The sequence below is a fragment of the Peromyscus eremicus genome, chromosome 8b, assembly GCF_949786415.1.
Source record: "Peromyscus eremicus chromosome 8b, PerEre_H2_v1, whole genome shotgun sequence".
In the NCBI taxonomy this organism is placed as follows: domain Eukaryota; kingdom Metazoa; phylum Chordata; class Mammalia; order Rodentia; family Cricetidae; genus Peromyscus; species Peromyscus eremicus.
The window spans coordinates 34,969,934-34,983,867 of record NC_081424.1 but is presented as its reverse complement, the minus strand read 5'-3'; the positions used below and the strand labels follow the sequence as shown (position 1 = coordinate 34,983,867).

The 13,934-nt window shown below is 42.5% G+C and overlaps 1 protein-coding gene across 3 annotated transcripts in view; it reads left to right on the top strand.

Annotated features, from left to right (window-relative positions):
• The window catches only part of Ahi1 (Abelson helper integration site 1), a 150,308-nt gene extending 140,288 nt beyond the window's left edge, over positions 1-10,020 (top strand). For all 3 annotated transcript variants that reach the window (XM_059272672.1, XM_059272670.1, XM_059272671.1), the window contains 2 exons: positions 3,647-3,749; positions 8,642-10,020. In XM_059272672.1, the coding sequence (XP_059128655.1) occupies positions 3,647-3,749; positions 8,642-8,644 (106 nt within the window). In that variant the 3' untranslated portion in view covers positions 8,645-10,020. The remainder of the gene's footprint in view (positions 1-3,646; positions 3,750-8,641) is intronic.
• The last annotated feature ends 3,914 nt before the right edge of the window (positions 10,021-13,934 follow it).

Here is a 13,934-nt window from a genome sequence, read left to right as displayed (position 1 = left end):
CCTGGTACCCTTAGTAAAGATGGCAGTGAGGTCACATGACCTGTCCATTTTGACCTTATTTAAGATGGCGGCTTGACCACGTGATTGCCCTTATTTATGATAGCGCCACCTGACCACATGATCACCCCTATCAAATATGGTGCCTGAAATATGTTCATGTAGTTGTTTTTTTTTTTCAAAATAAACTGAACAGATAAGAAACATACAAAGTGAAGTATTTAAAAGTTAGTCAGAAAGAAATATAGATGGCCATATCAATCCTACATTTCCATTTGCACACAGGAAATAGACTTTGTGAAAGAAAGATGGAGGAAAGTTTTTTGGGGAAAGTTGTACGGTTAATGTATTGGAGCTCAGTGGCGGTGCTGTGGAGGGGAATGGGAAACAGAGTAGCAGTGCAGCCGGGCAGGAGAGAGGGACCCCCTCCCACGCTGCAGCATGCACGGCATGGTGATGAGGATGTAGCTGGGATGGGGTAGGCACATTTTTCCACATTTTCCACAGCAGACTGACCTCCAGCGTCCCAGAGGGTCAGTGAGGGCCAATGATAACAGCGCAAGATAACCAGTGGACCATCAAAACAAGGCTGTGGGCTGTGGAATTGAGTATGCACAGGCCGTGTCCATATGCATAGGGACAGGCCCGAGGATTTTAGAACTCGAAAGACATGTAGTACCAGCAAGCAAAACAAGTGGAATCCTCACTTGTGGGAAAATGGCCAGAAGGAAAGGGAGAAATCATATTGATCCAGTAAAGTGAAGAGTCTTTGACAGTGCTCCAGCAGAAAAAATGTTGGGTAGTACAGGGTCCCAGACCTTGTCAGACTGCCAGCGGGCAGGAGAAGGCAGAGGGATTGCCTGGCGAAGTTGGGCGCCAATGTTATGAATTATGCACAGGTTAGTGTTAGTTAATATTCTGACCTGCCCCTTGGGGCCACCCTGTGTCCTGACATAAAAGAGAAACCTCCATGGCAGCGAGGTGGCATCCGCACAGAAATGGTTTATTATAATAGCGATACGAAGAGAAGATAGGAAAGAGGGAGTGAAGAGAGAGACCTGTGATAACAGGTAAGGATGAAACCAGAGAGGCTATTAAGATAATATTGAAAGTATCCAGAGGAGATTTGGCCATACCTAGAGAAAGTGTGGTAGCAGTAGAGTTGGTGAGAAAGAGTCAGAACTGGGCTGGGGCAATACCTCAGTCAGTTAAGTACTTACCTCAGAAGCCTGAGTTTGATCCCCAGGACCCATGTAAAGAACGATAGACATGGTAGCACATGCCTGTAATCCCAACGCTGGTGAGGTGGAGAGAGAGTCCTTGGGGCTTGCTGCCAGCCAGTCCAGCCTGGTTGGTGAGCACCAGGCCAATGAAAGACTGTCTCTAGGAAGATGGACAGTGTTCCTGAGGATGACACCTGTCCTGGGCCAGGTTACTGTCGCTGTGATAAAACTGAAGAAAACAAACAGAAGGGTATGTTTGGCTTACACTTCCACAACACCGTTCACCACCAAACAGGGTAGGAACCTGGAGGCTGGAGCTGGTGCAGAGGACTTGGAGGACTGCCGCTTACTGGTGTGCGCCTCGTGGCTTGTTCGATCTGCTCTCTTATAGAACCCAGGACCACCAGCCCAGGGACGGCACCACCCACAGTGCTGCCGTCCATCAATCACTGATTAAGATAATGGTCTAGAGGCTTGTATACATGTGTACAGCCCCATCTTATGGAAGCATTTTTTTAATTGAGGTTCCCTCCACCCAGATGATTTTACCTTGTATCCAATTGACATAAAACTAACCAGCACGCCACCTAAGGTTGTACCCTGGCTTTCATATGCACCCACAAGTGCTTACCCAGCAACACACAAGTCAACACACACACCCACACAAGTAAACACTCACACATGTATTTTTATAGGTCTGGTTTTGTATCTACAGATGTATTTGTAACACTTTTAGTGAAATAGACTTGATATATAATAAATAACTTACTTATACATTTCAGATTTTAAGTAGATACACTCATGAGCCATCACCACAATTAAAGAATTTCTCATTCTTTTTACAGTTCTTTCATTTCTTCCTTTCTGTAACTATTATCCCTTGACAACCAGTGACCTCTCTCTCCTCCCAGAGTTTCAAGTACCATAATTTGTTTATTCATTACCTGTTAATATACCTTTGAGTTGTCTAGTTTGGAGCTACTATAAATACCAATATTTGTGTAAGTCATCGTATAGATATTTGCATTCGTGTTTATTGAGTAAAATAACTAGAATTTGGGTGGCTGGAATTGTTTTCCATACATTTTCTATATCATCTCATATTTATAGGCTTACCTGCATGTAAAAGAATTGTGCTTCCTGACCAGTACTACATGTAGTCAGGCTGTACTTTCAGCCATTCCAACTCAAGAAGTATTTCATGTGCTTTGAATTTGTGTATCCTTATCCCTAATGGCTTATGATGTCAAGCATGATTGTGTGTGTGTGTGTGTGTGTGTGTGTGTGTGTGTGTGTGTGTGTGTGTCTATATATGTTTATGATTTCTTTGGTGAAATAAGTATCTATTTAAATAATGTTTTACATTTCTAATACTTGAAAGACTTTTCTTACTTTTTTTCTACATTTATTCCTCTATTTTTGGAGGAGGCCTCTGCATACCATGGTATATGTGGAATTCAGAGATTAACTTGAAGGAGTAAGTTACTTCCTTCTCCATGTGGATTCTGGGAATCAAATTCAGGCTGTCAGACTTGACAAGTGTGACTAGCAAGTGTGGTGCCCACTGAGCTCTCTCCAGACCTATTATGACTAGGTTTCAGGAGTGCATCACACCTTCTAAGTACGGCCTCTCTTCCTGACTTTCCCGTGGCTGCCTCTTACTATGTTCTCACATGCAAGCACATTCTAGTGTCTCTCTCTTTGAAGACACTGGTCTTGTCCTCACTGGATAAAACCGTAGGAACTTACTCACCCTCCTTATCTCCAAATACAGTCCCATTGAGAGCTAGAGCCTGAGCGTGAGTTATGCACATGCAGCTTTGCGCACACACTGTCATTCCTGCTAATGACTCGATTTCTAAATTCCTCTATCTTTTTAAAGCTCTGATTAGGATATTCCCACCTTCCTTCCGTACAGTACATACTTAGAGAAAAGACTAGTCTCCTGGTTCCTCAGTGTCTCTCTTTTCATTTTGTACATTCTTTTTTCTAACATAATCTGTGCTGCAGCAAACCATGGTGTATGTTTTGCTATTACCATTGAGTTCTTCATGGCCTGCTGCAGTTTGGTGTGTTAAACTCAGATAGGAACATCCTCCACTCCTTCCTTTCTCACTAAGACATATCCTGCAAAAGTATAGGTTTGTTTTTCCATCTACATTGATAATATTTCCCAGTTTTCCCGAGGCATCTATGTTTCCTTCAGAAACAGAATTGTTTCGTTCTCGTCCCTTCGTGGCTGTGATAGAACCTGTCTGTCATTCTCCTTTGGATGGTCCCTCTTGTGGTTCCCGCAGTGGTTTTTCTCAGGTTCCCCACTTATCATCCCTGTCCATCCCCCAGTCCCTTCCCTGGATCCAGCCTTATCTAACCCCCGAGAGCAGCTGTCTCACTGGCCCCTCGTTTACAATCTCTCCTTCCTGTAGGACTGAGAAGGGCAAAGAGCAGAGCCGGGAGGACCGAGGACACAAAGCAGATCTGCAGGCGAAGAAAAGCGAGCCAACGGCCCGAAAAGTCACCCTGATAGAGGTAAGGGACAGTCGGCAGAGTCCGAAGTGAGAGACAGCAGGAGAAGTCAGGGGAGAGAAAACAGGAGAAGTTAGACGTGAGGGAAAATCGGAAGAAAGTTCCTTCATGAGCAGAAAAGGACTTGCGTCATCCTGGTCAGCAGTGACAGAGGCCAGAGAAGAGCACACCTGCTGGTGTGAGCACTGAGGGGTGTCTGTCTGTCGGGAATGGCGGCCGAGAGCCTGTTAGAGCCTGGGAGGAAGTGCTGATGGAGTCCGAGAAACATAGCTTAGACTGTCTTCAGCCTGAAAGGAAAAGACGGCCAGAGTAGTCTTTCTTTCTCTCCCAAATTCTGGGCTGTAAACAGAGAAATCAGTTGTTTAGCAATTGATAGAAAACTCAGGCTGTGGAGGTCTTGATACAGGAGATGACAAGCATCTCTGCAAACCGAGAGGTGAGAGCCCTTCCAGGTGTGGGAGGGGGCTGGGGTCCTGAGGAGACAAGCCCGACTTACATTTTAAACTGGACAGCTGGACCACGTTTACCTCTGAGAAAGGCCCCTGGAAGATGGTAGCGGGTGGGTAGCATAAGAAATGGGAGGAAGCCTGTCGGGGGTTTATTTTCTCCATAGGCAGAAGTAGTTTGTCTGTGGAAATAAAAATGTTTCGGTGTTACAGCCCTAACTACACCCACAAGCTTACATTTATTACCTTCTAGAATTAGATTCAGAGTTAGCATAACTTTTTTCATTTGAAAAAAATAAGTAAGTCTACTTGTACAGAAAACCTAGATTGAATAATTAATTAACCCTGGGAACAGCTTTTATATAAGCATGATGTGGGAATTAGAAACCATTTTTGGTTTTGCTTGGGGATCTTTGTTTGGTTGTTTTTGTTGTGGTGGTCGTGGTGGTGTTTTGTGTTGTAGGGAAAGGACATTTCTGTTTCCTAGACTGGCCTCAGACTCTTGGGCTCAAGCTATTCTTCTGCCTTAGCTTCTAAGAACCTGAGAGTACAGCCACCTGCCCCTGTGTCCAGCTCAGAATCATTTTGAAACAGATGTTTGGATTTATGTGATGGGAACTTCAAGATCACACATGTCAGCAATGAAAAATGTGGTGCCCACTTGCTGTTTTTGCAGAGGACCCAGGTCCAGGTCCCAGCACCCACACGGTAGCTTGTAACTGTCTGTAGCTCCAGTTCCAGGTTTTCCTATGCCCTGTTCTTATCCTCCTCGGGTACTACATGATGTACATACATACATATGTACATACATATATACACACATACATATATGCATGCATACATACATACAGGCAAAACACTCATACCCATAAAATAAAAATAAATCTATTTTAGAAAATGGAAATATGGGCCAGTAAAGTTTTTCAGTAATAGCTGGGCTGGAGAAGAATTTTACCTAAATGATTTGTACCTGCTACATGTAGAAAGCTCCAAGAAATTATCAAAAAAAGAAATATATCACTAAGAAAACTGGTGAAGGACATAGGGAATGTTAGTAAAACAGTAAATGTATTCAGTAATAAAAATGATGAGTGTTTACATTAGTAGTGATCAGATTCATGAATTGAAAAGTAAAACAACTGAATCGGGTAATATTTTCATCACAAAATGACAGCCAGTCTCAAAATTTAGGAATATATTTTTTTTTTTTTTTTTTTTTTTTTTTTTTTTTTGGTTTTTTGAGACAGGGTTTCTCTGTGTAGCTTTGCGCCTTTTCCTGGAACTCACTTGGTAGCCCAGGCTGGCCTCGAACTCACAGAGATCCGCCTGGCTCTGCCTCCCGAGTGCTGGGATTAAAGGCGTGCGCCACCACCGCCCGGCAGGAATATAATTTTTATGACAATAGAAGGAGGTAGGTTAACCTCTTAAATGTATGTCCATGTGTACAATCCATTCATTCTTCATGGATGAGAGTTTGGTAGGAAGCTTGTTTTTATTTCCATAACAGGGAACCTGTGAGAGTGTATGGTTCGTAAAATTCTTATGTAGCCAGATGTGATGGAGTTTGTCTGTCATCCCAGAGATTGGTGTTCTAAGGAGGAAGATTCACTTGAGCCATTCTGGACAAATGAGTGAAAACACTTCTCAAAATACTAATGTCCTTTGACCTGACAGTAGGAGAGGTTTTGAAGACAATGGAGAGATTCAGCGAAAAGACTATGCCTTCAAGTAGATGCTTAAAAAATTCAACTCAGTCTTTATGAGCAAAGCTTTGGTTAAAATATCTCAAGCTCAGTTTGCTGGCACAGTTGATTTGGCTGTCAGTAGGGAGGCTGGTGGTTTGAGCCCACCTGGGGACGGGGACAATAGGAGATAACATTCAGAGTTGTTCCAGGGGACTCTGCTCTTCTAAAGGGAATTTGATCAATTGTGAAATGCTTGTATTATAGATTGTCAGGTTCTCATTATTCTTAGGACAAAATTGTGAGTAGAAGGAAGTGATTGATAAATTTAGAACACAGCTGTAAATAGTTGACGAGTGTGTTGAATAGTGATATCAACAAATGTTATCTAAGTGTTGAAGTTGTGCTGGTTGTTTTCATTTTTAATCCATGTATTTTCTGATTTTTTTTCTACTCAACATTTTCATACTCCTTTAACATTCCTTCCAAAATGAACAGAATTCCAGAAATTTCTAATACGATCTCTCCCTTCTACACAAGGACCCAAGGCCCACGGTCTTGTAATAGAACTCCTTAAGTGGGGTGTGTTTTTCTGCCTCCAAGTTGAGGGCTGTTTGCAGTTGCAGGTTCTATGCCTCCGGGGCATTTTTGCTCCCCACCACTTAGCATGGGTCTCAGCACAGAGGCAAACCTGTGAAGTGTGTACCAGGTTCAGTTTCTTAATGACATGAGGCCCAGCCTGCTGCTGGATCTCACTGTTTTACACAAACGTTAGCCCAGTTTCATATTCATTTTCATAATCTTGCTGTACAGATTTTCCTTTCTCTTTTTGTCTGAAGTGGCTCTTTCAAGCCTTCAGTTTGCCTCTCTCTTCCTGTGTTAGCTGTGGGCATACTCTGTATGAAGATGCCTCAGAGGAGTGGGCTCGGACTCCGGCTTGTGTTCTTAGATGGGATGGGACCTCTTCCCTGCGTTCAGCAAAGCTAGACCATGTCTCAGCTTTGCTGTCCCTGGTCTGTCTGTCAACAGCCGAGTGTCCCGCTGTCCTCTGAGCAGCCGGTGGTGCACACCTGACTGTTCTTCTGTCCCTTCCTCCTGACCCTGTCTCCCGCGCAAGGGCGGTCTGCACATCTTGCCCTGTTCCTTCCTCCTGATGCTCTGAATCACTTCCCTTAAAGACATTCTTCACCACTGCTTCAGTTTTTTCTAGACTTCTGGGGTTTCTCCTGGGGTCTGTTTACTTCTCACAGTGCTCTCTCCCTGACTCCGCCAGCTTGCCCTACATCTTCTGCACCTGCAGAAGCCATCTCGCTGATTTCCAGCCGTGTGTCCCCTTGTCACCGCCCCTTCTGTCTTTCTTATGTCCTGCTGTCTCCATGAACCCCTCCTCTGGGTTGTTCTGTTGTCTTAGTCCTCTGAGACCTTTCGTCTCCTCGCTGCACTTCACAGGGTGGGGTCTCTGTGTGACTTGGACCCTGCCTTTCTTTGAACCTCTGCTCTGCTCTTCCCCATTTTTATCAGCCTCTACCTGGAAGACAGTTTTCCCGTTCTCCCCTTGATGACGTGTGGTAAGAGAAATGACTTCTCTGACTCATCCTGTTACTGTTGTATCCTGGCATGTTGCAGCTGTTCCATTTCACACTTAACTTCAGTGTTCTCGTGAGCTGCACTTGACTCTCTTCCTGAGCTTCTACATGCAACAGGAGTTTATCTGTGTAATTACATTTAACAAATTGAAAATCAGAAAACCTGAGCCAATTACAGAATTTTTCCAAACCTTGTATGTAAATTTTTCTTATTTGGAAAAAAAATAAATAACATAACCACGTAACGACGTACTTGTGTTTTGAACACAAACCCAAGTGTGTGCCTTCCTCCTGGGCTCCCAGGAGGGCCAGTGGGGAGTCGCCAGCCTCTGCCCTGGCCTGCCACAGTGTGTCAGTCATCACTTTTCTCAGAGGTGATCAGCAGAGTTGACCTATTGCCATTGTTCCAAGGCTACAGCTTGTTTCTAAGACAATCCAGTGTTGCAGCCTCTCGGGTTAGCGGGAAGTCAGACGTGTTTAAGTCCAGAGATGCAGCAGTGCTACATGAGTTGTGAGTGACACAGAGCAGTCCAGGATGAGCCCCACGCTTCATCACACATGAGCTGTTGATGCCCACTGTGGTCTCTAAGAAAGCAACCTCTGTATGTCGGCTCTTGATTTTCAGTAATACTTTAATTTGTTTTATCCCCAAATTGTATCTAGACCCATGGTTAGCTTAGCAATCACTCTCATGGTCAATCAAAGATGAAATGCACATTGTCTCATTTGGTTCATGGAGTTTGGAAACTATAATTAGCCCAGTTTGAAAATTAGACACACTAGTGGAGTAAATGAGAGACTCCTGATGCAGATGGTCTGTCTCTTTCTAATCATCAAACTGAGATGTCCTCCACAAGAATCTTTCCCCATCAAAGGAAGAACGTTACCCGCACAGACTGCCTGCTCCCAGCACCCTGCGAGATCTCTTCAGAGCTGTCGCATCTGCTCTTGAGACAGTTTTCTCTTTCGCTCTGGTTAGCTTGTCAGTGCAGGGACAGCCAATACAGTTGCTGACGATACAGAGAGGGGAACAGCACCGTTGAGGGGCAAACTCTAAGAAAGCTGAGTTAATATAGAACCTGGGTTTAGCATGGGGGCTGTTGGCGGGTTTCTTACTTGCAATGTTGCACAGGTTATAACCGGAAGACTCTGTTCCTATCTTTGTGTACTTTTCTCCCTAGTAAAAAGTCGGAAAAGAACCAAGAAGCAACCCGATGAGCAGAAATAAAATGAAAAGCCAAGCCAAATGGGTTTCTCTTTAGATTCTGGAAGAAAAGAAGTATCCACTATTTATTGACCAACCTTATGAGAAACCTGAAGTGAAGTTTGGCTGTTAAAAAAAAAAAAAAATCAATGTGGCCCTCTGGGCATAATTGTTGTAAACCATTGTGAGTGTTATTGGTCAAAGTATCGTATCTGTGCTATTAGTAACTGCATAAAAATGATTTTGCTGCTATTGGAAAAACCAATAAAGAAACTGCAGAACTGCTACTCAGCAAATGTGAATACAAGTGTGCGCGTTGTTCACCTGTTCCCTAAGTCGTCATCCAGTGTAACTGTGTCTGTGACGTGGCTGTAGGTGTGATGCCCTGCTCAGAATGCAGAGCATCTGCTTCAAAGCTAACTGTGTGTAAAAGACAAGCAGCTTCTGAATATTGTGTATTCACACTGCCCCAGTAACAAAGGCAGTCAGAGAAACAATTTGCTTATAAGAACTAAATGTTTACTTTGCTTTTGAGTGAATTTTATGTGTAACTCAACATACCTAAACTAAGAGTGATTTTGGATTTAGTGATTTAGTATACCAAATTTATTTCCGTTTTTAAAGGCAGTTCATATTTAAGCATATAAGTAATTTACAGATCTAAAGTGTTTAGTATTTATTTTAGTCTGAATATTTATTTTTAAATTATTACACAGCATTATTTATGTCTTTATTTCCAGAATAACAATGCCATACCGTATGGCCATATGATTTGAAGTTGGATGTAACAGAGAACTTCATCCTTTTTTGTTTTTCCTTGACTCTTCCCTGTCTTCAACCATGTGATAAGTCTGTCAGTAGAACAGTTAACCTCAACAAGGTCAAAGTCTGTGGTAAAGTTAGAAAAACTTATTTACCAAAGTCGACAATTGATTCCATTGAAATAAGAAGTGAGAAAAACTGTGTTGAGCACTGAGGTGTAAACTTGTCCAGATGTACCGGAGTGAAACAGCTCTAGTACAAAGAGATGGGGCTCTCTCCCTGCACATGTTGTTGTAGAAGCTTAGAAGTGGTAAACACGAGCCTGCTGTGGAACCTCTGTAGTGTTGTTGTTATTAAAAGGAGTTTTCCAAAGCATGGAGTGGCACTGAAAACTGCCGAAGCCCACAGCGCTCAGCACCCAGGCTCCTCTGCCAGTGCCAGGCAGGCATTGTTCTGGCTGTGTGTGTCCGTGCTCTGGGTGCATTCGGGCCAGGCAGCTGAGTCACTCTGTATGTACATGTTTTGCTTTCTGTCTTGTGAGTGTGATGCTTAAAACATTAAAAAGTAATAAAGATATGTGTCCCTACTATTTCAGCTCGTGGGTTTTTTTTTTTTTAATTTTCCTCATTTCTGAATGTGTGCCGTGTGTGTGTGTGTGTGTGTGTGTGTGTGTGTGTGTGTGTGTGTTCGTGTGGGGGTGCATATGTGTAGGCATGAAGGTGTGCATTTGTGCCTGAGTGTCGAGGCCCTGGGTTGATGTCAGGAATCTTCCTCGATCTTTCTTCTACCTTCTCTTCAAGGCAGGGTCTCTGGGTAAACCCAGCTCACCAATAAGGATCCCCCATCTCCGTCCCTGAGACTGTAATTCCAGGTAACCCTCTTTGGTCATCCAGCATTCATATGGGTCAGCTCATGATTTTGAGATGAATGTCAGTTCTCTTGAGTTGGGCCTTAAATTCAGCAGAAAGCATTTCAACAAGTTGTAGCAATACTTCAAGTCAAGACTAATGAAAAGACATATTGGAGGAGCTGAGCATTTGCTAAGATCTTTGTTCACATGAAAAGTTGAAGGATTATTTGATACTGCACCTACTGAAGACAACAGGAATACATGAGTCCTGTGCCAGCAAACATTGCCTCTACTCGGAGCCCAGTCCTACCGTCGGCTGCCTGGTTGCCATTGTAGGTCTAAGGTTACATTCATGAAGATACTGAGTAGTGTCTTCAGCAGACCCTCTAAGAACTGGGGATGCACTTTAACAGTGCCCTCAAGTAATAGGTTCTGATCATACTGCTTCATGAACTAAGACACCACAGCCACTTGACTTATAGCACCTTATTTTTTTTTAGCAATCATTTGTTTTTTATTGTAACTATGAAATTATTGGATGTTAGCGTACTGCTTGTTCAGGAAACAGTTTGGCACAATCTTTGTATCACAGTATCTGCAGTATCAAAACTATACTGTGAATAAGATCTGCAAAACCTTAATAACACAATAAAAACTCAAGATAGGTTTCTCATGGGTGTGGGAGGCATGTGTGTATGCATGCTTTCACGTGTGGCGGTGCGCCTGTACACAGGCTGGCACACCCACCCGGGGACATTTACGTGGGTGCTGGGAATCCAGACTCACTCCATGTTTGCATGGCAAGTGTTTATCCACCAAGCCATCTCCTCAGCCACCTAAAAAAAAATCAAGTTTTTAAAAGATTTTTATCATGGAATCTTCACAACAAAAATGCAAATTTTGGGCATAAAATGAACGTTTTAACTGAAATTAATATTTTAAAGGGCTAACACTTGCTACATATAAAATTCTGTGTATGGTTTATGACCCATAAAAGCATGTTCTTAACTCTAATTTTATGTATAATTTATTGTAAAATTTGGTTCTTCATGACATTTTCTCATTAGGAATTTCAACACACTGGATCTGGAACTCACCATGCTATAGCTTAGTCTGACATGTTGCTTTTGTCCCGCATCAAGTATTTTTAAGATGGTAAGAACAATATAAAAATGATAACAAAAAAATTAGTGATGATATCCTTATATGTTTTCAATTAATTTCCATCTGAGGTCCCTGTGTATTGATTAAATAGTGGAAACATTTTTAAATCAACATTATGGTATCAGTTTTTACCCAGTTGAACTTACCTACAGGAAATATTTCCCAGATCTCCATTTTTTTTATTACACATAATCTCCATTTCTCTTTCCGTCAGATCTTCGAGGTACACAAGACTTGCGTACTCTGCAAATAAGCAACACAAGGCTCTGAAAGTTCCGTCGCTTGCCCATGTGTGCAGAGCCTGTAAATGCCCATACTAGCTGTAAATGGAAGGAGTAGACTCCATGGCAGGTCCTCAAGTGCTGGACAGGACAAACCGAGTCAGCGTTTAAAGTTGGAGCCACCTGCACATGTGGGAGTGACTAAAACCACATTCCACCCCAGGTCTAGAAATGTGTGCATACCTAAGGGAAAATCGTTTCTAAAACTGGTCATTTGTGTGTCCTGTAATCATTCTTAGTAACTCCTTAGTGTACCGTAGTTCTTACATCTCCTGAGGAACTAGGTTCTGTAGAACCAAACTAATTACGTGGACAGTAGCATTTTATTCATGAAACAGAAGAGGTGCCTTTTCAGTCATATAGAACATAATAAAAAATCAAGCAGACTGTCAATCACAAGGTCGTGTTGACTGAAGAGCTCAGTCTATGGATGGATCCAATTATCCGCAGGAGAATTGAGTGTGTCAGCATCACTTAGGGTTAACAATGGGCTAAGGAGGCCAAGGCAGACAGCTCCTCTCTGCAGAGACCCAGGAAGTAAAGTTGGTAATGAGGCACTTCATTCATCGGCTCCTTCTGCTCTAATTATTCAGCTGAATAGGGAATGCTTTAAGGCGGGAACTGGATAACATAAAAAAAATTGTTTTGTAAATGCAAAGGATGCCATCTTTGGATCCCCCTCACATCTAAGGGTAGTCTGTGAGCACCTCCCTTTTCTAATCTTGTTCTTCAATACCTCAAAGTTCACATTGTTTTTGCATTGGTTAGTTTTGCCTCAAAAAGTTGAGGTGGTTACTAACAAGAACCTACAATTTTATTTCTCCAATCTAAAAAGGGAGGCATAGATGTCATAGTTCATAATTCCTTTTCCAATTCTCATTGCTTAAGTCAAAATGCCTTAGCTGCTGGCATACATCAGTGTCGACTCTCACAGTACTGAACGAGATAGTGTTAGTGTACTCTGACTCATTTCCTAATTTATCATTTAATTTTTCTCCAGAATGGAGAGAGCATATAATACACGAAAATTTAGGAGCGATGTCCTTAAAGACTTAAACTCACAACTGCCAATCAAAGGATGAGTCTTAGATGTTCTTGGCATGGAGGTGGTTTGCTTAATGAACATAAGAGTGGGAAGGGTAAACAGCAAGACATCTAGGAAGATAACTTGTTGAAAGAGCAAAAAACAAAAAAAAACTGAAGCTTAAAAAAAAAATATAGTGAAGGAAGAAGGGTTCCCTGGAGAAAAGTTTGGTAGATTCAGTTCAGTTTTTGGTGTTTTTAGCAGAGAATCAGTTGGCTTTTTTGTGAGCTAAATTTGTTCACAGGGATGTGAACAGATATAAATGTCTCACATAATTTTTCTGAACTAGTAGTCAGTGTAAGGTGGCTAGGCAGCCATGCTTTTAACCAGCCCTGAGTGCTGCACAGAAGTTAACGTTCAGAGGTCTCGGCCGATCCTCCTTTTCAATAAGGAAGTGCCTCCATGGTGGTAAAGGAATGTCAGTCAAATCTCACACTTTAAGAACAATTCTTACCATACTTATCATGTGTGCAGGCAGACTACATAATAAACTAGTCTATAGCAGCTGTAAATTTCTGAGGATTTATCTAACCACAAATACATTGAAATGGGGAAATGGGTCTATATTAAACCATGCAAGATGCTGCTGGAGCCGTGCCATTTCTGCAACATCCTGTAATTAATTTATCATGACAGCTCTGGCAAACTGAAACATTCACTGAGCTTGCAACAGACTGTTAGGCTACAGTGGTTGCTGACCCACAAGCATGCCAAGGGAAGGTATAGTTTTTCTTCCCAAACATGACTCTTCGGGGTGCCCTGTCCCCAGGAGCAATTTGTCCTCCTTCAATCCGGAAACTCTCCTGAATGTAGAAATGATCTGGGCTCAAGGAGTGAACCTGGTTTGCCCTCCGCTGTGCATGTCATTTTCCTGAGTCACCTAGCAGGGGGACGATACAGCCCGCTCAGCCCTCCCCACAGGATGTATTTGGCACTAGACATAATGGGATTGTCTTATGGGAGATTTGAATCAGTTTTGGAAGTCTCTTAGAAAACTCCTTTTCATATGAATGATGCTCACATAAAACCGCCTCCATTTGTGTAACATCCTCTTCTGAAATGTGAAAAGCACGGAGAAGTATAATTCTGTTATTGTGAAAGTGGATCCTAACAATGAGATCCTTGCCAT